At 48.3% G+C, this 21,913-nt stretch overlaps 1 protein-coding gene across 17 annotated transcripts in view; it reads left to right on the forward strand.

Moving 5' to 3' along the window:
- The window catches only part of Wdr25 (WD repeat domain 25), a 132,241-nt gene that overhangs the window by 86,874 nt on the left and 23,454 nt on the right, over positions 1-21,913 (forward strand). For all 17 annotated transcript variants that reach the window (XM_016005711.3, XM_076551364.1, XM_006971679.4 and 14 more), the window contains one exon: positions 6,005-6,135. In XM_016005711.3, coding sequence (XP_015861197.1) covers positions 6,005-6,135 — 131 coding nt within the window. The remainder of the gene's footprint in view (positions 1-6,004; positions 6,136-21,913) is intronic.

The raw sequence follows: 21,913 nt of genomic DNA on the forward strand, positions 1-21,913 counted from the left end.
TCTTCCTGACTGCATGAGACTCAGCAGTGGAGGGACCACCCAAGGTCCCATCACAAGTGACAGAGCTGGTCTGGGACTTGGGTCTCTCTGGCTCTCAGCATTATCACCTCAACTGCCTCAAACGTCCAGCCATGATGGTGGCTGTGATGCTGATTTCCGAACTGAAGTCTTAGCAGAATTTTTCCCTGGTGTTTTCCATTAAGTACCTGTTAGCTTATTAAAAATCTTTTAGCTTTGGACCCCTTTAAGAAAGAGAAATAGTAAAGCCTCAGCTCTTAGAAGAGGAAATAGATATGACAGCCTCTTTCTAAGTGGAAAATTTTAGTCCTTTCAAAGACAGATTTTCAGCGTCTTTGGGAATTGAGGGAAATAACATTCAGAAATGTTTTTTTTTTCTTTTTAGCAGGAAAACTTCAATCATCACCTTTTAGCAGCTCAACCTTCCCACCCTTTCTTTCCTGTGGTCAGCAAGGTCAAGTCACCCACCTTTTAACAAACACCTGGTGACTTGCTGCCATTTCCAAATGAAAACATAACTGGTCCCATGCTGTGCTCCAAGGACCCAGGAAAGCACCTGCCCCGCCCCCACACCCTAGGGAGAGTTTTTCTTTGCTGTGAGTCTAAGGATGGGCAGTAAATGTCCAGATCTGGGGGTGTAGAGGGGAAGAGACCCTCTCTTTATTCTATTTGGTCAGCCATTTGCTACCTATGTATCAACTGGTGTCTGATCGTTAACTGCAGCTAAGGGGTATGGAAGAGGGTCTGGAGAGATGGCTCAGTGAGTAAAGCACCTGCCTCTTGGGCATGAGGACCTGAGTTGGGGTCCCCAGCACTCACCTAAAAGCCAAGTGAGGTGGCTCCTGCCTGTGATCCCAGCCCCGGGGAGGCAGAGACACATGCCTGGGGCTCACTGGCTACCAGTCTAGCCGGATTGAAGAGCTCCAGGCCCAGTGAGAGACTGTCTCAAAATGTAAGTTGAGGAAGACATCCATCATCAACCTCCACACTCTCCCTGCACAGCTACATTGCAAGCTACACTCAAAAAAAAAAAAAAAAAGGTGAAGAAAAGCTTGGGCTGTGAAAAAAAAAGCATATTCCCAGTTAGATTAGCTTTCTGTACGGTGACTGTTTATGAGGGTGGTTTGAGGGTGTGAAGGCCTCATGGGGCACCCACAGCCTGCTGAGTTCCCTGAGCAACAACATAACACAACACAAAAACAGCACTGCAGTTTTAAAAGGCTATCTTCCACGCGGTAGAACCCAGCTTCGAAAACTGTGATCACAGCTCCACAGGGTTGTATAACTGAGTGTAGGCTTGTGAAAAACTCAGCAACTGTTAAAGGTTTCTGAATGTGCAGTGACCAAAAATTAATTCAAGCTCGAATGGGTACTGGATCCAAGATGTTTCTAGCAGCACTCACCTGTGTTGCATCCCATGACTTCACCACAGCCTCGATCTGAGCACACACCATGGGCATTGTGTACTGGGAATGCCATCAGGCAATATCATGCCCATGAGACCTGACCCAACGCCTCAGCTCAGACTCAAGACTCCTGTGTGGTGAAGTGCGGTGCTAGGCCTGTATTTACAAAGTTTTCTGCTCTTGCAGAAATGTAACAGTTCCATTCTGGGAAATAAGGACTTTTAATATTTTATACTCCTCAACATGTGGGTGTCAAGTTAGTACATCCTTGCATTGCACTGTGTTCGAGTGTTGACTTTAAAATTGCTCTCCAAGTCAGCTTCATTAAAAAAATGTTGAATGAAGTTTGGCTTGGGACAGATTCTCCAGTAGTTTCCGGAATGGCCCTAGACATACTTCTGTCATTTTCTTAAAAGTGGATTTATGCAAAGTGACATTCTCAACATCTCTGAACATCCAGCAATTTTGAAAAACTTTGAAAGTATGATATATCCTGTTGTATCAAATACAATTCTTTTTTTTTTCTTTTTGTTGTTTGTATCTTGAGAGAAGGTCTCATTCTGTAGTCTAGGCTGGTCTGAAGCTTACTGTGTAGTCCAGGCTGTCCTCCTGCCTCTTCTTCCCGAGTCCTGGAGGTACAGGACTTGCCACACATACTCAAGATTTAATTCTTCATGTAGAAATAACCAAGCAGTCCATCTCATTAGTATGCAAATTTGCTTTCATTGTTAGTAAATAGTAAAACTATATGTATACCAAAGAATTGTTCTTAAATTTTTTATGATTATTATCAGCAAATAGTTGGTCTTTGCACCTACTGTATATGCCTATACCTGAGGTTGCATGAAGTGTCTTGGAGGAAAAGGGGCAGTGAATGACAAAGGCTGGCAGAGCTCTCCTCTCCAGCCTCTGCTTTCTGTCAGTGGCTCTCCCTAGCTTGGTCCATTTTTACTCCTGTTTAATACTTGGGCTACCGGAGGGCAGATGGGGAGTGTTATCTACCTTCCTGCATCGCTGAGGGCCTTCAGCCTTGTTAACCGTACAGAAGCACAGGTGTTCCTTTATAAAAAGCTAGGTATTTCCAGACTTCCCTGCGGTGACAAGTGACTGCCACCCCTTGACTCCAGAAGAGGGAGTAGAAGGGAAAAAAAAAAAAAATCAGCGCTTTCAGTCATTCTTTGAAGCAAAGGGCAGGTGCAGGGGCAGGTGCAGAGTAGGAGTTACTGTGCTCTGGGAAGTGTAGCAGCTGGGTGTGGTGGCTCATGCCTGTAGTTCTAGCACTTGAGAGGCTGAAGCAGAAGGGTAGCCTAGGGAGGTCAGCCTGGGCTACATAGTGAGTTCTCTCCCAGCCTGAGCTACAGAATGAGACTTTGTCTCAAAACCCAACAAAACAAACATAAAAGCAAAACATGGTTTGCCCAGGGATGGGCCTGTCTGTGCAAAGGAGACTGAGTCAGGAGTACTAGCAGTTCAGTAGGGGCCTTTGTGAGCTACACAGCAAGACCCCAGTGCCTGTGTGTGTGTGTGTGTGTGTGTGTGTGTGTGTGTGTGTGTGTGTGTGTGTGTGTGTGTGTGTTAGGCCCATAGGTTGACAGTGAGGTCTTTCTCATTCACTCTTTAACTTATTTTTCTGAGACGGGGTCTCTCACTGAACCTGGGCCTCACTGATTCAGCTAAGCTGTCTGGCCAGTAAGCTCCAGGGAACCCCTACATTTCCATCCACCCAGCACCAGGATTACATGAATATGCCACCATGCTAAGCTTTTTCTGTGGGTGTTGGAGATTCCAACTCAAATCCTCATGCTTCTATGGCAAGCACTTTATGTACCCAGTCATCTCCCTGCCCTCTCAAAATTTAAAATTAATAATTATTATTTTTCACTTTGGAAAGAATGTTTTGAAACAAACTTCTTCTCCCCCCCCCCCCCCCCCCCCCCCCGCAACCCCTGCCCTTTCTTTTCTTTTTTTTTTTTTTCCCTATGCTGGCATTTGAACCAAGGACCTTGGGTATATTAAGCACAAATTTTACTATAGAGCCATGCCCTGGTACCTGAAAATGGATCTATTTATTTGTTTTTTGGTGTTGCCAAAAATGACTTAGTGTCATCTATTGAAGACTTTACTGAGGCGGGTGGGAAGTGTAGCTCAGTGATAGAATGCTTGTCTAGCATGCTCAAGGTCCTGAGTTCAGTCCCTGGCATCAAATGAAAAGAACCTAACAAAACCAGAACAATTAGTGTCTGTCTGCACCCTTGACCATGGGACTCACCATGTTTTCTGATCTGTTTTAAAACCCTTTAAATGAACATTTCATCTGACTTTAAACCAAGTTGTTGAGAACATAACAATAACACCTTCTGGTTAGTTGCAGGGCTGTTGTTTGCCAGACAGAATGGGCTCTAAATCCCTGGAGGCCAGAAGTGGAGAATGTCTGCTGTGTGGCCAGTGGACAGCACCCTGCATCCTGGCCCCTTCCCTCGAGGGGTCTCCGTCAGCCCCACTGAGTTCGCTGGGTAAACAGAAACTACAGTTGGATGGTTCTCAAGCCCCGGATCACAGGGTGCCATTTGCATTTAGATAAGAGAAAACATTTGGTTCTACAGCTACCACTAAAAGTACCATAGTCATAACTCTGTAGCCCATGTGGTGTTTATGATTTTTAGGAAGCTGTGATGCCCTTGGGCTGGCAGGACGGCTCAGTAGGTAAAGGCATCTGCCACCAAGTCTGGAGAACTAAGTTTAATCCCCCGGACTTACATAGCCGAAGGAGAGACCCAACCACTTCAGGTTGTCCACGGACCTCTGCATGCTGTACAGGCACATTCACCCCAAATTAATACATAAAATGTTAAAAAATAAGTTTGCTTGATGCTCTTAATATATGGCATGTTAAGATATATTTAAAGTTGGCTAGTTTATTTTTGCCTCCCTCTGTAAGAGGTCCTATGTTTTGGTGTTTAAAAAACGTTGATAATGGCAGTGGAGAGATGGCCCAGTGGTTCTGGCCATTGGATCTGTGCTGTCCCTCTGTGACTCTCATAAGCTGTGATTGATGAGTTTCATTTCCTTACCGGACGAACTGGAGCTGGCCGAGTTCTTACTCAGTGTATTGGGTCAGCAGACAGAAGAAGCCATCGGGGAGTGCTTTCTGCCCAGAATGAACCAACATAACCTTCTAGGGCTTGACATCTCAACGCTGTCCTTTTCACCAGCTGTGTGCGTACAGGTGCTCGCTTGTGTACACGTTTGCGGAAGCTGGTGGTCAACTTCGGGTACCATTCCCTGAGCCTTCCACCTTCTCACTGGGACCCAGGGCTTACTGATGAGGGGAGTCTTAGCAAGCCTTAGGGATCTGCCTGTCTGCCCTCCCCCCGCCCATCAGTATTGGGGTTGCAAGCATGCACCAGCAAGCCCAGTTTTTTTTATGTGGGTTTTGGGATCAAACTCAGCTCCTCATGCTTCTCTGGCATGGATTTTACCGACAGCCACCTTCCCAGCTTCTTGGCTGTCAGCTTCTGGGTTCCACTTTGCCGCTGCCTGGTTCAGTGGAGGAGACGTGGTAGCCAAAGGTGGCCAAGATTTCCCCACTTGGCTGAGGAAGACATTGTGCTGTCTCTGAGGGAAGCCTCCTCTGTGCTATTGGAAGGTGGCAGGTGCTGTCCCTGGCGTATGGACCTGGGCCCTAGTGATGTGTCAGGAGCCAAGCCAAGGTGCTTCCCCGTGTGGTGCCTCTCAAAGCTGGTCTGATTTCTTGGTGCAGATGTGAACAAATTAAATGTGACAGATAAGAATCCCATCAGTGCCGTGGGGTGTACAAGTCACACTGGGCAGTGGAGGGAGTGCTGGCTTTAACTGTCCCTGAGTGATGAACACCGCTGAAGTTTCTATTGCTCACCTCTAGGAAACCATAGCGACAGCTGTTTCCACACCGCATGGGTCTGTGTGTGCCAGATATTTACCACAGTGCACAGAGGGACTCAACAACCGTTTATGATGATATGAAGAATGACCAGGGCTGTCTCGAGTCCTGTAGCGCTTGTGAGACCCCAGTGAGCCACACCTGATGTCCATTCTGTGGCTGGGCTGCTGTGCAGGTCACTGTCATTTGTGGCCCAGCATGTCAGGTCACCCACACCTGCTGCACACTGTAACAAACCCATCTTCATTTTTATAAGGATTGGAAGATGGGTCCTGAGATACATCCCAACCAGCTTTGCTTTTAGATTTTCAGATTTCTGCATCAACAGTCTCCTGGATTGCCTGTGCAGCCTGAGAAATTCCCCGAACCTCCCAGGCCTGTGTTCAGCTGTGCCGTGGTTGGTTGGCAGTTGGTTGAAATGAGATGACATACAACTCTGGCAGAGCAGGGGAAGGTGGAGGCCTGGGATCAGCTGCCTGGGTTAGTCAGGGTCTCTGGGGAGGGATTTGACAGGGAGTGGAAATGAACTGCCACCCTTCTCTGTTTCCAGAAAGTCTACACCGGGCCGCATAGGGCCCTGGAGAGCTGTGTGAACATCTCCACTTTGAAATACTTGTGATCTGAGTATTTTCTCACTCTTTCTTGTCTGTCTGTGTTACAGGAACCCAAGTATTTAGTGGTCGGAGTGACTTCAGAATCACCACGTTGAAATTTCATCCAAAAGATCACAACGTCTTTTTATGTGGCGGCTTCAGCTCTGAAATCAAAGCTTGGGACATGAGGACTGGCAAGGTGACACCCCTTTTTCCAAGGCTGGCCTTTCATGTGTGGGGAATGTGTCTGTGTGTGTCTAGGACAGAGATCAGCCTTGGATGTTTCAGGAGCTGTCACAGAGTCTCACTGGGCCCTGGGCCTTGCTGACTGGGTAGGCTGACTAGACAGAGTGCTCCAGGGCTGTACCTGTCATGCCTCTCCAGTGGTGGGAGTGCAGTCTCACACCACGGCACCTGACCTTTACATGGGCTCTGGAGACTGAATTGAGGGACTCAACGCTTTTGAGGCAAGCACTTTACCGACTAAACCATGTACTCAGTGCCTGCTAGGCCAGCCTTTCTATGGGAGAATTTCCTCCGGAATTCGAATAAGTAGGGGCAGAGCTGCACCTGTATATTTGAGGCAGGTTAGTTTTGGCTTTATATTTAAAGAGGGGTGAACATCGTCTTCAGAGGTTTTAAAGAACAATTTAGAAACTAAAACATCACAGGTACAAGTCTATGCAGCATATCACCCTGAAGATTTGTTAAGTATCTGCTGTGTGTGCAAAGTGACTCAGCCTGGAGTTCTCCAGGAGATAGACAACTCCAGTGCAGAGAACATTCTGGAGTGTACACCTGTACATGGCTTGTCAGCTTGTCTTGAGGGGGCTTCCTGGAGGAGGTGTTGACCTCAGGGGTCTTCCACTCCTGCCCTGCTGCAGCCTGCTGCTCCGCTTGTCTCTGCCTCTTAACACACGGTGACCCCGCAGCAGCCCCGCCTCGGCTCTTTCCATGGGACCCCCATCGTCATCGCCAGCAAACTGTGTTCCTCCCTTCACAGCGTCAGCCCTTCTGCCCGTGTCCGCTGCCGTGTGGTGTGGCTGGCCTGGGCTGTCATTGTCTCGAGCTAGGAGAGCTTGGGCTTTCTGTTTGCTTACCCCCGCTGCTGGTCCTTCCATTTGTTCTCCACACAGCCGCAGAGTGATCTAAGTCAGATGGCTCCGTCCGCCGGCAGCATCTCCAGGTTCCCGTCTTAATTGCAGTGAAAGCCCATGATCCACAAGGCTTAGCCGATCTCCCCAAAGCCCCTGATCATCAGCCCATCCCCGCCACACTCTGCCTTTCCCAGAACGTGCTGCACACTGGCTGCCTGTAGACGCATACCGATGCTCCTCCGGGTCCCTGTGTAGAGTAGGTGCCCAGAGGGAACATCGCTCAAATGCCACTTTCCCTGCCCACCACTCTCCTCGAGTTCACTTGTCCTCTGCTACTTTATTTCTCTCCATAGTTTTTACCATCACCTGGCTCAGCGGGGATTTTTCATGTTCTCGTGTCTGCCTGTCTCTCTCCACTCAAATGTGAGCTTTTGTGGGGCAAAGATTCTGTTGTTTGCTGGAGTGCCTGGCACAGGCAGGCACTTGGAGAGTCATGACTGTGGACTGTGCATACATGGGAGGTGGGAGTGTGAGCTACATGAGAGATATATGGGCTTGGCTGGTGAGGGCGCTGGGCAGCAGGATGGGCTTGGGAGAGACCTTCAGTGCTGTGTCTTGGCCTGGGCCAGAGGAGGGTTGTCCAATCGGAACTAGTGCTGTGGATCCATGGAGGTTGGTGAGCTGGGCTGAGGAAGGGCTCTGTGCTGGTAGCAATAGCTATGGAGGAGGTGGAGAGGCAGAGGTGTGTGTGAGGCCTGTCAGGACTGTGACTGAGGGGCTTGGTGACTCCAGCTTGTTCTCAGTTTGTCCTAGGAAGGTAGAGGCACAGCCTGTGCCATTCCTGTGCCCCGGTCTCCTTGCATGGAAGCTCATAGGGAAGGAAGGGGTGCAGGGCAGCAGGCAGTGGCCTCTTCCATTTCATCATGAAGAGGACCAGTGTTGTAGGGTCTACAGTACTAGGAGATCCTACTAGGAGGTCCTACCTGAAGGCATCCATGTTACCTGGGGATGCCCCCACCCTGGAGACATTTTGGAACTGATGTGGGACAATGCATCAAAGCCTCCAAAGCCCAGATTCTATGTCCATACCCACACTGTGCACCAGACTAGCTTTCCAGGAAAGCGGTACCCTATAAGCTGTAGAAGGTCTGTGGGCTTCTGAGCAGAACCTACTAACAGAGACCCTTGCTTCAGAGTACTTGGTGGGTCTCTTCCTTCAAATACTTCTTAAATGACAGCATAGATCCATACACTTTGAAAGCACTTTTCTTTTGCAAAAGAAGCTTTTTGCAAAAATATTTGGGAAAGAGGAGTATTACCCATAAACTAGTGGACACAGTGAAATTTTTGAAAACATTAGAACACTTCTCCTCCTCCTCCTCCTCCTCCTCCTCCTCCTCCTCCTCCTCCTCCTCCTCCTCCTCCTCCTTCTTCTCTAGGACACAAATACATAATAAATAGAAGGCAATATTTGAGCATGGTGTGTAAATAAAAAACGTGTAGCTGGGCGGTGATGGCTCACACCTTTAATCCCAGCACTCAGGATGCAGAGGCAGATGGATAGATATCTGAGTTCAAGGCCAGTCTGGTCTACAGTGTGAGTTCCAGGACAGCCAGGACTGTTACACAGAGAAACCATGTGTTGAAAAACCGAAAAAGAAACCTTATAAGCAGACCCTTGGTGTGGGACCACTGTATGGCCCAGCTCTCCTGTAAAGGTGCATTCTGTGTTTTTAGCCTCAAAGACCAAACACGTAGGAAATTACTCACTATGGATGCCATCTGATTTAAGAGTTTGTTGCAAATACCAGCTTTTCTCCTGGGGCAGACGCCAGCTGACAAGTTCTGGGGAGAAGCAATTAGAAGCAGATGTTGCTGTTGCTGCTATCGGCACGTTTGCGAGTCTCTCCCAAGCTAATAACGTGGGTGAAGGGATCTGTACAGTGTTTGTTTTTACTTCCTCTTCACCAACAGTCCTCCCACACAGGGTCACAGAGAGTGAGGCACACTGGCTCTGTTTGCACCAGCTGGGCTCGGGGGACAACACACTTCCCTGCTTTGACACTGGCTGCTGGTCCCTCTGAATGGGGCCTGCAGAGGCTCTGTCCCTGGTGCTGAAGTCTGCAGCGAGCAGCAGGGCCTTTTTCTCTCCTCCTTTGTTTGCTTTTGTTTTGGGAGAAGGTCTCACTATGTAGCTCTGGCTGCCTTGGAACTTTCTGTGTAGACCAGGCTGGCCTCAAACTCACAGAGATCTGACTGTCTCTGTCTCCACGCCCAGCAGTGTGGCCCTTTCCTGACCGTGCCATCAGGGCTGCAGTGGACATAGAGGGTAGAAAGAAGCAGGAGGAACACAGACCTTGGCTCACAGTCAGTCTGAGCTTTCCTGTGTCACCACCCAGGAGAGGAGTGCTTATGGGATAGCAGTGTGCAGCCTTATGACAGGAAGTTCAGGGGGAGTGGCCAGAGAGCCGCCAGGAGGAGAGACGTGGTGATGTTTGGTTGTTTTCCCTCCACTGTGCCCAGTACCTCTGGTCTCTTTTTAAATATAGAGCCAGTTTGGTCTTTTCCCCCCATACTCTGGACTCCTGGTTTTTTATGGAGCTTATAAGGGTTTTGCTTGAGATCAAGTTTTGGTGACGCCTTTGGCTTAGTGAGTCTTCCTCACTTGCTCTCGTCTCATTCCCTGTGCCCAGCACAGCCTCAGATAGGCACCTGGTAGATTTCCATGTAGAAGGAATCAGAAAAATGACTTTTTCCAATCACCTTTTGTTTATTTATTTTTGTAAATAAAGTTTTATTGGAATGCAGTCACATGCATTCATTTACATCCCGTCTGTGGCTGCTTTCATACTACGATGGCAGAGCTGAGACTGCACAACCTGCAAAGCCCCAGATATATACAGTCTGGCTGTCCCTGAGTGTAGAGGGACCTGGGTCGTGAGCTGCTGACAAAGCGGGGCCCGCTGTACCTGGCCTCTTCCCACGCATTTGCTCAGGGATTTTTTTTTTTTTTCTGGATGGTTCTCCAGCTAGTGGTGTTTGGGTCATTTTTCTTGTTTTCTCACAGTGGACTATTAAAGTTTACTTTGTCATGCAGTCCACCATAATGGCATCCTTGTTCCAGGAGCTCATCTACGCCGGGGATTTAGACCCTTAAGCTCAAGTGTAATAACTCAGACTCTGAGTCAAAGTAAGCCAACATTTTGCAGGCAAGGAGCAGGCTTCTGCCATCAGGACCAAGGGTCTCAAGCCCATCACTGTGGGACCACTTCAGACCAACAGCCTCACCCAAGGACTTCAGGCACAAGCTCCGATGAATAGCTGAAGTATAACTTTTAAGCTATATGCCAGTCAGTAAATTTTTCTGAATCTTTAAAACTCAGCAAAATGTCAAACTTTGGGATTCTGACTCTGTCCAGCCCATCCCAGTTCATTATGGAATATGGGCTGCTTGGCTCTCTTTCTCCTTTTCTTGGCTGATCTCCCTGCCATGGCATGGCGACTGGAGTCCATCTCATCATGACAAAGTGCCGGACTTCACATCCAGCCTCTGCAGGATGTACTCAGCTGCACTAAGCTGGCTGGATGCTGCTGGGGCCACATTTTGTGACTACTTCCTTCCAGCACCTTCTCTGGGAGGGCTGTTGTCTGATGCTAAGGGTGTCCTTAGTCTGGCTTTCATGGTGCTATGGGTGCCCCTCTCTCCAGAGCCAGGGGCTTGAGCTGCAGGAGACTTAGGTTCAAATCCTCCCTTTCTCACTCACTTACCTGGGCGATCCAAGGCAAAATAGGCAAACCTCCTGTGATGCACAGCCCCCCATCATTGTGGCAGAGGGAAACAGTGAGGATGTCTGCAGAGCAGGGTTCTCATATTTGCCCCATGGAGGAGAGCTCCAGTCCTCACTAGGGTATAGATTTTGCCTCCATAGTCCCCTGTGGTGGGGAGGCTTCTGCATGTCAGCAGGTTCCAGAGGATGCAGAAGAAGATGAGAGTGAAAACCTTTGAGTAGCCCTTCTCAAAGGACCTCTGAACTCAGTGGTTCCTGGCTTCTCTCCTGTGAGAACCCCAGGCCTTCAACTCAGTGGGTCTGTACCAGCTGTGACCTTTCTCCATGCCTGTGGCAGCTTCTGGTCTCCTTAGGCATCCATGGCTTCTTCATCCCCAGATAGCTCTCAGATGGCTCCCAGTCATCTCAGCATCTCAGCACTGTATCTTCTAGTGAGCCTGAGGCAGAGCGGCACCCAGGGCCATGTGGCCCAACCAGTGGTTGCTCTGGGGTCTTTGTCGAGGGAGAGGCCTCTCTGACAATGGGTGTGAAGACAGCTTGCAGTTTAGAATGATGACTTCAGGGAATTCCCAGGATATCCTGTGTAGGGTAAGGTGCTGGTTCTTGGCCAAGGCTAGCCTCTCCAGCTCCTGGGTTCTGGTGGAATAACAGCTATAACAGTAATAATAACAACAGGACTAATAGCCTCCTGGTTTCTAGTCTGATGATACCCTGGCTCTAAGCCCTGCATGGTGTGGGAGCCATGGAGCTGACAGACATAGACCCGTCAGCATGACAGTCACCTTCAAGTTCATTGTGTTTGGAGGCGAAAGTTAGGATAAGTCATCAAAGCAACTCCTCCCTTCTCATATCACATTTGTTAGGGAAGCCCCAGCTCAGAAGCCATAGCCCGTGCTTAGGAATTATCTTTTCGCAAGGATGGACGATGGAACTCCAGCCTCAGCAAGTCACTGCTCAAAGAAGGCAGGCCTAGCCTGGGAACTGGAGCGGCCTCGGAGAATTAGGACGAGGGTCTCTCAGAGCTGGGGAGGCTGGACTCTGGCCCGGTTCCTCCCTGTGTGTGGGGTAGACGCCGCCGGGCAGGCAGGGGGCTGAGTGCTTTTGCATCGCCTCCTGCTCTACCCTTGAGAAAGACAGCTGTGATGCGTTGAGACTTGCTGTGTTTCTGCTGCAGGCCCCCGCTGTTGCTCTGAACCTCCAACTTCCGCCCGCTCCGGGGTTCTCCCGATAATATCAGCTCTGACAGGCTAGCTCACTTTTGCTCAGCACACCCTGGTGCTGCTTTGACACGGATCATCAATATTTCATGCTTGTTCTACATTCTTCCTCCCATTCTTAAGTGTTTAAAGGGACATTTTGACTCCTGGAATTGGCTTCTTGACCCTCTTCTGGCGCCATGTGCTAGGACCCCAATGGCATGTGCCCTAACATGAGGTGACAGCAGGGCCCTGGCTGGCCCTTGGTCTTGTGGACCCTCAGCCTGGCTTTTTGTCATCACAGCTATTTACCTTTAAGTTGGGGTGTCCCAGGAGAAGGGAGCCTCCCCAAGGCAGGGATTGGGTCTCTTTGCCGCTGTGTCTTAGCACTTACCGTTCGTGCAGAGCACGTAGTAGGCTCTGGGAGAGACGCACTGACAAGAATGACTAATAGCTCTAATCAAGACGGATAGAATGATCCTGAGTAATTAACCAGCCCGTTGGCAGGCGGACAGAGGCACAATCCACTGATTTCATTGCCGGCCCCTGATGTGGGTGGCCTTCCTCGGATGGAGTTTCCTCCCTGGGTAGGGGTGGCCTGAGCTGACGGGGGCTGCACTGACCCCCACCTGGTCCAGTGGGTGGATGCATCTGGGAGCTGCCTGCCTTCTTGTCCCATCGGGTGGCCCGGCATTGGGATGTTTGAAAACTCCTGGTGACCGCAGCCTTGAGGCCCGAGTGTGGGTGCTGGGCTAGTGCCCTGAGTGGGGTTGTCAGGGTTTCATGTGCCTTCATCTCCCTGATGGCAGCCGTTTGAGACCCAGCTTCGCCCACGCTGTGCTCCATGCCATCAGTTTTGGTGACACTGTAGGCAGGTTGCTTATTTGCCCTAATGAGGTTTTGATTACTTTCCATCCGTCTCTTTCATCTGTTTCATATTAAAACGCCTTTCTATCTGGACTCTTTGTCCTCTCTACGGTTCTGACTAAGCTTTGCTGCAAACTTTTCAATGCAAATGAGACTAGGAGATCCACAGAGCTGGGGATGCAGGGAGAGGGGGTATGCGGCAGGACTCCGGGGGTGCTTTGCTTTCCCAGGATCCTATTTCCTTATCTGTCAGGTGGAGGTGGGTGAGGCTCTGGGCCACCTCTCAAACCTCTGTTATCAGACTTTGAGTGTTGCTGCCGTCTACCCTGTTTTATAGCTCTTTCTATCCTAGTAGGCCTGGGAGGGAGAGCCGGCACCATCTCCAGTGTAAGCTCAGACCAGGAAGCATCCTCCTAACCCGCTTCGAGTGCAAGCCCACTGCCTACAGTCTAGGGAGGAAGCTGGCCCTGACAGGGTCAACTCTCAGGCCAGGACAGACAGCCATGGAGGCTTGGATCTGAAGCAGGAAGTGCAGGAAGAGGACGCATGTCATTTGTCAATGTCACAGATGCTTTCTGAGCCTCTACCAGATACCAGGTGTTGTCCCGGGGCATGATGTCACACAGCCCAGCTGGACTATCCACTCCTTCAAGGGATTCCGTCCACAGAGCAAAGCCCACTGCTGAAGACAGGTAGCTGTGTCTCAGGATGTCTGAAGCATTTGCCAGCCCCACCGGTCACCTTCACAAGTAGTTGGGGTACCCCCTGTGGTCTCCTAGGCAGTCCCAAACCCTGGGCAGAGGAGGGCAGCTAGTTCCCAGAGTCTAGAGCCTCTAAGACTTGCCCCTAGCTTTTTCTTTTGAGTGTTCCCTTGGGTGAGTTGCTGTTGAGAAACTGTAGGAGCCTGGAGCCAGTGACCTAGGACTGTCATTTGCACCCACCCACTAGGCAACTCGATGTGAAGAGCAGAGGCCTGGCTCCTAGATATGTGGTGATTCTGTAAATACAGTGTGTATAGATTTCTGCTTTGTGTATCCTCTACCACATATGTTGCCACTGAGGAAAATTCTATGATGTGCCCAATAGTTCTCATCCTCAGGTGCTTAAAATTATTTTAATTTAAATTTTAATTATCTTCTTTTACCTGACTTCCTTTCCATGGCTTGTGTCCAGTGGCTTGATGTCCAGGTTATTTTTATTTTGTCTGAATATACTTTAAATGCTTGGTAATCTTTTGGTGACAGCTTTATTCAGATACCATTCAACTCACTTGTTTAAAGCGTTAGTACAGTAGTTTTTGGTGTGTTTCCAGCACACGGCGGCCATCACCCCAGTCAGTTGTGAACATTTTCATCACTAGTAAAGGAGCCCTGTGCTTGTGGCAGCCCGGCCTCTGTCCCTAGGCCCTTCAACCACAGGTCTATTCCCGTCTCTAGCTGTCATTTATGAGTCTTGTTGAGCTCATTGGTGTCCTTATTGATTTTTCTCCCTGCTGGACATATTTCTTTTTCACTCCTTCAGCCTTTTTTCTTTTTCATTTTTAAAGAGATAGGATCTCACTCCACAGCCCAGGCTGGCCTTGAACTTACGACAATCCTCCTGCTTCCACTTTCAAAGTGCTGGGATTGTAACTGTGCTCCTCCTCCTGGGTCTGTCCACTTCTGAAGGAAGAGTTGACGGCCCTAACTGTGATGTGGCTTCTTCATTAGTCTCACACCGCAAGTCTGTGGGTTTTGCCTTGGGCGTTTTGATACCTTATTAGTTGCTTACACTGTAAGGCTTGGAGAGCTGGCCCTTCTGTGTTCCTAATAACTTACTTTCCCTGATCATCTGTTAAGATAGGGTTTCTGCTCTCCTTTGGTTATTGTGAGGCAATCTTGCTTGTTTGTTTGCGACATGGCCTCTGAGCTTGTGGCCTCAGTTTTAAGTCCTCACTCCATAGCTCCTCTTGAGTTCCTGATTCTCCTGCCCCTGTGTTGTCAGGTGTGGGACTACAGGCCCATGCCACCAAACTTGTCCCCTTCTCCGGTTGAGGCCGAGCATTTGTACAGTGGTCTTTCCTGCTTTCTGAGCACACTGCTTTTCCTTCTCTAACTTTCTGAGGGTTGCTATGGAATTTGCTACATTAAAGCTAATTCAAGCCCACTTCCCATTGATCCTGTAGGACTCCAAAGGCATGCTGGGCACTTTGGTGTTTTCATTTTGTTTTTAAGTATTTATTCGTGTGTGGAGAGAGGGCAGAGGAAGACGTCAGGTGCACTGCTCTGCTACTTTCCCTTTATCCGCTGAGATGGTTTTCACATTGAACCTGGCATCAAGCCAGCAGCCCACAAGCGCCACCCATCTCTCTGTCTCTCCACCCCCACTCCAGTGCTGGGGTGACAGGTATGCAACCACATGGGAAGGTTTTCCATGGGGGTTGGGGATTTGAACTCAGGTCTTCAAGCTTACTCAGCAAGTACTGTTATCTACTCTTCAGCCCTCCCCTTATTCCACGCTGAGTGCTTTTTAAGAGGGCTTCTTCAACTTTTTCCACTTGTAGCTCCCTTTCCCCAAGTTTTTTTTATGCAGTTCCAGGTATCTAGATATATAAAATGCATCTATAAATCAAGCGCTTACTGGTACTAAATCATAAGGAAATATATTCCAACAGTTCTTTGATACACATATGATTTATGTACATACCATTATTAAAGATGAACACAAATCTGTGTACTAATGAGATAGGTAGGTGCACTTGTGTGTTTTTACATGAAGCATTAAGTCTTGGCAGATTATTTGATACTGAAGGACATGAACATCTTCATCATTTTTCAGTTGATGGATATTCTGATTTTATAATTGTCAGTGCGGAAAACTCTGCTTTGCATAAACATGAAGTATAAAACTACAGAAGTATGTTTGGGATCACTTCAGAAGTTACTAGAAATTCTGCCCTAAACCCAATCCACAACCCATTTAGTAGTAGTAGTAGTAGTATGTGTGTGTGTGTGTGTGTGTGTGTGTGTGTGTGTGTGTGTGTGTGTATGTGTGTTCATTCATTTGTATGCATGTGCACGTGTGTGTGGAAGCCAGAGGACTGCAGGTGTCATTCCCCATTCCCCGGGTGCCATCCTCTCTCTCTCTCTCTCTGTCTCTCTGTCTCTCTCTCTGTCTCTCTCTCTGTCTCTCTCTCTCTCCCGCCCCACCTCTCTTTTGAGACAAGTTGTTTTACTGCCCTAGAACTTGCCCAGTAAGCCAGGCTGCCTGGCCAGCAAGCCCCAGGGGTCTGCCTGCCTCTGCCTTCCTGCAATGGGATTACAAACTTACACTATCATACTTGGCTCTTTAAAATGTAGATCCTGGGGATTGAACTCAGGTTCTTATGTTTGCTGAGGCAAGCACTTTGCCAACAGGCTATCTCCCTAATGTCTCATTTAGTGGTTTTTATGAAACTCAAGTTAGCAATTCTGGCATTGGCTAATTTTTTAAGTCAGACATCCTAATCCAATCTCACAATGTGCCAGTTTGATACTGACATGCCAAAGAATGACAGCAGGAAGGAGCCAAAGGTATTTATTTATTTATTTATTTTGGAGACAGAAATTCTCAGTAGCTTTTGAGTCTGTCCTGGAACTCACTCTGCAGCCCAGGCTGGCCTCAAACTCACAGAGATCCGCCTCTCTGCCTCCCAAGTGCTGGGATCAAAGGAGTGCGCCACCACTGCCCAGCAAGAGTCAAAGTTTTTGTTTTCTGTTAATTTAACCATTGCATTTACATAAGGATAGGAAAAATCTTACATACAGTAAAAACCCCATGATTCATAATGTAATATCCTGTAATTGGAGCCGGGATGTTACAGGCAGTGTTGGCACACAAGTGCCTCATGGTGTGATGGCACTTGTGTGTTCAGGACCAAGTTGCAGGAAACTGTGAGATAGAAGGTGAGTGCTGCCAGAAACAGTTGGAGTTAAGCACACATTAGAGTTTGAATTACTTTTCAGTGGTTGAGCATTCAGAGACCCTTCACTTTGGCCTGTTTCTGTGACCCTCACATTGAGTCACAGGCCAGTTTATACTTCTTGTTTCTCCTTCCTTCCTTCCTTCCTTCCTTCCTTCCTTCCTTCCTTCCTTCCTTCTTTTTTTTTTTTTTTTTTTTTTGAGACAGGATCTCACTAGATAGCCCTGGCTGTCCTGAAACTCACTATGTAGACCAGACTGGCCTCCAACTCATAGAGATGTGCCTGTCTCTGCCTCCTGAGTGCTGGGACTGAAGGCATGTGCCACCATACCTGGTCTTCTTTTTTTTTCAAGTTTGTTTTTATTTAAGTGTGTGTGTGTGTGTGTGTGTGTGTGTGTGTGTGTGTGTGTGTGTGTGTGTGTGTTATACCAAAGAATAACTTTCAGGAATTAGTGGGTTCCAGGGACTGAACTTAGGTTTCCAGGGTTGACAGTGAGTACCTTTACCTTCTAAGCCATCTCATTGGCCTTCTTATTTTTTTGAAATGTATGTCCAAGCTCCTCACTTTTATCATTTTTTTTTCCTAAAAAACATCTCTTAACAGTTTTGTAAGATGAACCTGTGGGAAACAAATTCATTTAAGTTTGTGATTTTTTTTTCTTTTTTGAGAAGCCTTTATTTTTCCTCCACATTATCATCATCATCATGTGTGCAAACACAGGCATGCATGTGTGCCACATTGTACTTTGGAAGTCAGAAGACAACTTTATGAACTTGGTTTTCTTTCTCCTTCTATTGTGGATTCTGGGGATTGAAATCAGGATGTCAGGCTTGCTCAGCAAGTGCTCCTACCCACTAGCCCTCTCACTGACCCCTTATCCATTTTTCAAAGCTAGATTTGCAAGGTAAAGAATTCTCGGCTGCTGGTTTCTTCCTCTCTGTTCCTTGGCTGCTCTGCCTTGTTCTCTGTGTGACTCTGAGAGGAGCCTGAGTGTGGTTCGCTTTGCTTCTCTGCAAATGTGGTTCTCTGCTGCCTGGCTGCTGGCACGGTGTTTTCTTCCTCTCCAGTTTTCTGTAGTTTAAAATTCTGTGCCTAGATATAGCTGTGTTATATTTTTGTCTATTCCCCCTTTTATCCACTTTGTGTTCCCTGGGGCTTCTGGACCTGCCCTGTGTGCACCTGCCATTCATCTGGGGAAATTCTCACATGTGACCGTCCTAAGGATTTTGTTCTCAGCTCTGTCCTTCCTTACAGCTGTGTGTGTGTGTGTGTGTGTGTGTGTGTGTGTGTGTGTGTGTGTGTTCTCATGTATGTGGGTGCTCATGGAGGCCAGAAGTTCATGTTGAAGGTCCTTCTTCAGTTGTTCTCCATTGTACTTACAGAGGTGGGGTCTCCCACTGAACCCAGAACTCGCTGATTTGACTCTTCTAGCTGGCTGGCTTGCCCAGGAGATCCCCTGCCTCTGACTCCTCAGTGCTGGGATTACAGGTGAGAGATTATGCCTGCCCAGCTTTTTATTTTGTGTGGGTGCTGGGGATCCAGACTCCCAGAGTCACCCTGCCCTGATATTACACTCCGACATGTGCCCTACAGTTGTTCCATAGTCTCTCCTGGGGTTTTCCTCCAGTCTTCCTTCTCTTTGCTCTTATAAACTCTGGAGGTATCTACTGAAATGTCCTCAGTCATCTACAGTGTAGTAACCAGCCCATCGGAGGAGCCCTTCATTTCTGTTTTGGCGATCCTTCCTGGGATTCTCCCCTCCGCCTGTAGTGCCCAAACCACACACTTCTCTAGAGCCCGTAGCATGGGGAACACGGCTGTTTCTCATTACGGGTCAGTCCAGCATCCCTCTTGTCTCATTGCTGTGCTCCTCTGATCCTACCTTGTCTTCTGTCCTGCACCTTGTCATGCTTACCTGGCAGGCAGGTATGCCAGGTGAACACATCTGAGGTCAGACTCCCAAGATGGGGGAAGTTGTTTGTGTGGGGGAGGTATTGTCCTTTAGTCCTGGCCAGGCCAGGCCTCTAGTGAGCTGTGTGTCTACTGAACTTCATGGGTTTCTCAGTGCCTCTGCCCCCAGTGCCCAGTCCCTTGAGATCAGACAGGCCAGAATGGGCTGGCTTGGGTGTTTTCTTCCCCAAATAGAAGGCAGCATGGCAGGAACTGTGTGTTCTCCTGCCACAGGAGGGCTTGAGCCAGCTGGGGTTGGCCATGTCCTTTCTGCACATCAGTTCGGGTGTGAAAAGCCACAGTGTCTCCGGCTGTGCTAAATGGTCCTCCTGAGGGCAGGCCTCCTTAACACAGAAGGCTCAGGACATTTCAATGTGCATTTATCCCAAATGCTTGGGACCAGAAGTGGTTTTGGATTTCTGATTCTTTTAGATTTTAGAATATTTACATATGCATGATGATATAACTTGGGGACAGGACTGAAGACTAAACATGAAATTCATTTATGTTTTATTTATACCTTGTGTACATGGCTTGAAGTTCATTTAATACACTATTTTTAGTGTCCTCTCAGTGCATTATGTGTGGCCAGGTATGGAACCTCCACTGTGGCATCTCAGTGACACTCAAAGGTTTTAGACTTTGAAGTGCTTTCCAGAGTTTGGGGTTGGGGACCCTGGAACATCTGAGCAGGGGTGGGACTCCTTCTGGTCTTCACTGTGACCTGGAAGAGCTCCTGGAGGTAACACAGAACATTGATGTCACTTGGTCTCTTGGAGGTCATGGAGAAGACTATTCAGAGCATGCATTTCTTCATGTGTGAGTTCAGAAAACAATCTTATCTCATGGAAACAGTGACAGGCACATGCAAAAACGTGTTCATAGTGTCCCTCAATGTCCATGGTGTCTTTCGTTTGTTGTGATACCTCCTCTTCATTTCTGACTATGGCATTCATGTCATCCCCTCAATGAAGTATCACATTACCTCAATGAAGTATCGATTTTCTTCATTGCTTTTCTTTTTCCAACCTCATTGATTTCTGCTCTAATTTTCGTTTTCTTTATCTTGCTTTGTTTTTACCCGCCTTTTTTCTAGTAATCAAGCAAGTTGGGTCATTAGATTTTTTTTTTTAATGGAAATAGCTAAATGCTACCCAGGTTCCTTTTCTGCCTGCTACAAATAAAATATACTGTTTTAATTCAATTTAAAAGTTTTCTAATTTTATTCTGACGTCCTCTTTGACATATGGGTTTAGAATTATATTATTTAATTTCCAAACATGAAGAGATTCTCCAGATATCTTTCTGCTGTTACTCCTAACCTAATTCTGTTGTGGTTGGAAACACAGGTTGTGTGGCTCTCTGTTAGTCAGGACTGTTCTCACCCAGAGGGACATACCTACTGACTGACTGGCACATGCTCGGAAGTCATGCCCGCCTTTGTGGGCAGATGGCCCAACAGTGTACTGGGGTCAGACTGGCAGCTGGGGCCTTCCATTCTGCACTGGCTCTTTCCATTATTGGGGGAAGTGCATGGATGTGAGCCTTGAGGTCTCCAGCTATAGTTGTAGGTTTGTCTCTCTTTTTGGCTCTGTCTTCTTCTGCTTCATAGTCTTGGAAGCTGCCACTCCAGCTCTGCTGAGGTCCTGCTGTTAGGTCAAAACTTCTAGAGAACGTAAGAAAAAGGAAAGAAGGAAGCAAGAGAAAGGGACAGAGGAAGAGAGAGGAGAGATGGAGAAAGGGAGAAGGTAGAAGGAAGGAGGAAGGAGGAAGAAGGAAAAAGGAGGTAGGAAGGAAGTAGGGAGGAAGGATGGAGGAGGGAGGAGGAAGAGGGAGGAAGGATGGAGGAGGAAGAAAAGAAGTGAGGAGGGATGAAGGAGGTGGGAGGAAGGAGAAGAGGAAGGGGGAAGGAGAGGAAAAAGGAAGGAAGGAAGGAAGGGAGAGAGGGAGGCGGGCCTCTATGTTCTCCGTCCTCCCCACTCCCACTTGCTCTTCTTCCTCAGCTAGTGCCTGTGTTTTATCTAGAACTCTGGCTGTCATTGACTTGTCCCCATCAGCTCTGGGTCTGTTCTTAGCTCATTTCTTGCACTTGGCCTCTGTTGGTTAGAGGCCAGCTGTCTTCCGGGTCCCCATGAATGTCTCTCTTCAGGAGCCTTTCCACAGCCCCTCACCCCCAGCAAACCACAGGCTGTGCCTTCCACAGCCTGGGCTGTGGCTGTCCTGGGGCTTGCTGCCCATCACTGGACTAGACTCGCTAGGAACCTTGCTCATGTGCTGGCTTGGCTTGGAACTCTGCAGAGTCTGACTTGAGGAGACTTCCGTGGTTCAGAGCTCTGTTCTGTACCAGTGGATGCTTGTGTGGCTTCACATGTGGGTGTTCCTGTGCCTGTCAGCAGACACTCTGTCTGGCACAGCCTCTTCTCACCCACAGAGAGCCGATGGCCACTTCTCAGTGGGTCCCATGGGAAGGCTGAGCTCTGCTGGCTGTGCTAAGGGGAAGTAGCCTGTCCAGGCTGTAGTTACGTAGTGCCTGCACTCCATACACATTCAGGGAGAAAACGAGGACTGGGCCTCGGCACACTCCTCCATCAAGCACACTGCTTGGCTCTTAACCAGAACATTAATTTTTTTTTCTTTCTTAAGTAAGGTATTATCTGCTTTACCTCATCCACTTGCTCACTGAACATACTTTGAGCTCCTGCTGTGTGCCTGGCCTCTCCCTGGTTCATAAGGCTCAAAGAGGCTGTAGGAAATGCCTCTGGCTGTGGTAGCACCATCCACTTAGATGCTGGACCAGATCAGAAACCTCTGCGGCAGCTTTAGGGTTACAGTCTCCTACCCTGCCCAAGTCCTCATGTTTTCCTCCTTCAGGACAGTGTAAGGCCATGCAGGTTGTCCACTGCACACAGACGCCTGGCCAAAGGATGACCAGGGTTCCAGTCTCTAGGCAATCTCATATATTATACAAAAAATTGGTTTCCTTATGACATTTACACATGTATAGAATGAACTTGGATCCTATTTGCTCCATTATCCTCTCTTGTCTCCTCTTCTCCTCCAGAAGATGTCATATGGGCCAGCAGTAGCTCTGTCTCTTTCCCTGCTGTCCCTTACTTGGTATGAGAGGGACCATGAGCT

The sequence above is a fragment of the Peromyscus maniculatus genome, chromosome 14 (genome assembly GCF_049852395.1).
Source record: "Peromyscus maniculatus bairdii isolate BWxNUB_F1_BW_parent chromosome 14, HU_Pman_BW_mat_3.1, whole genome shotgun sequence".
In the NCBI taxonomy this organism is placed as follows: Eukaryota; Metazoa; Chordata; class Mammalia; order Rodentia; family Cricetidae; genus Peromyscus; species Peromyscus maniculatus.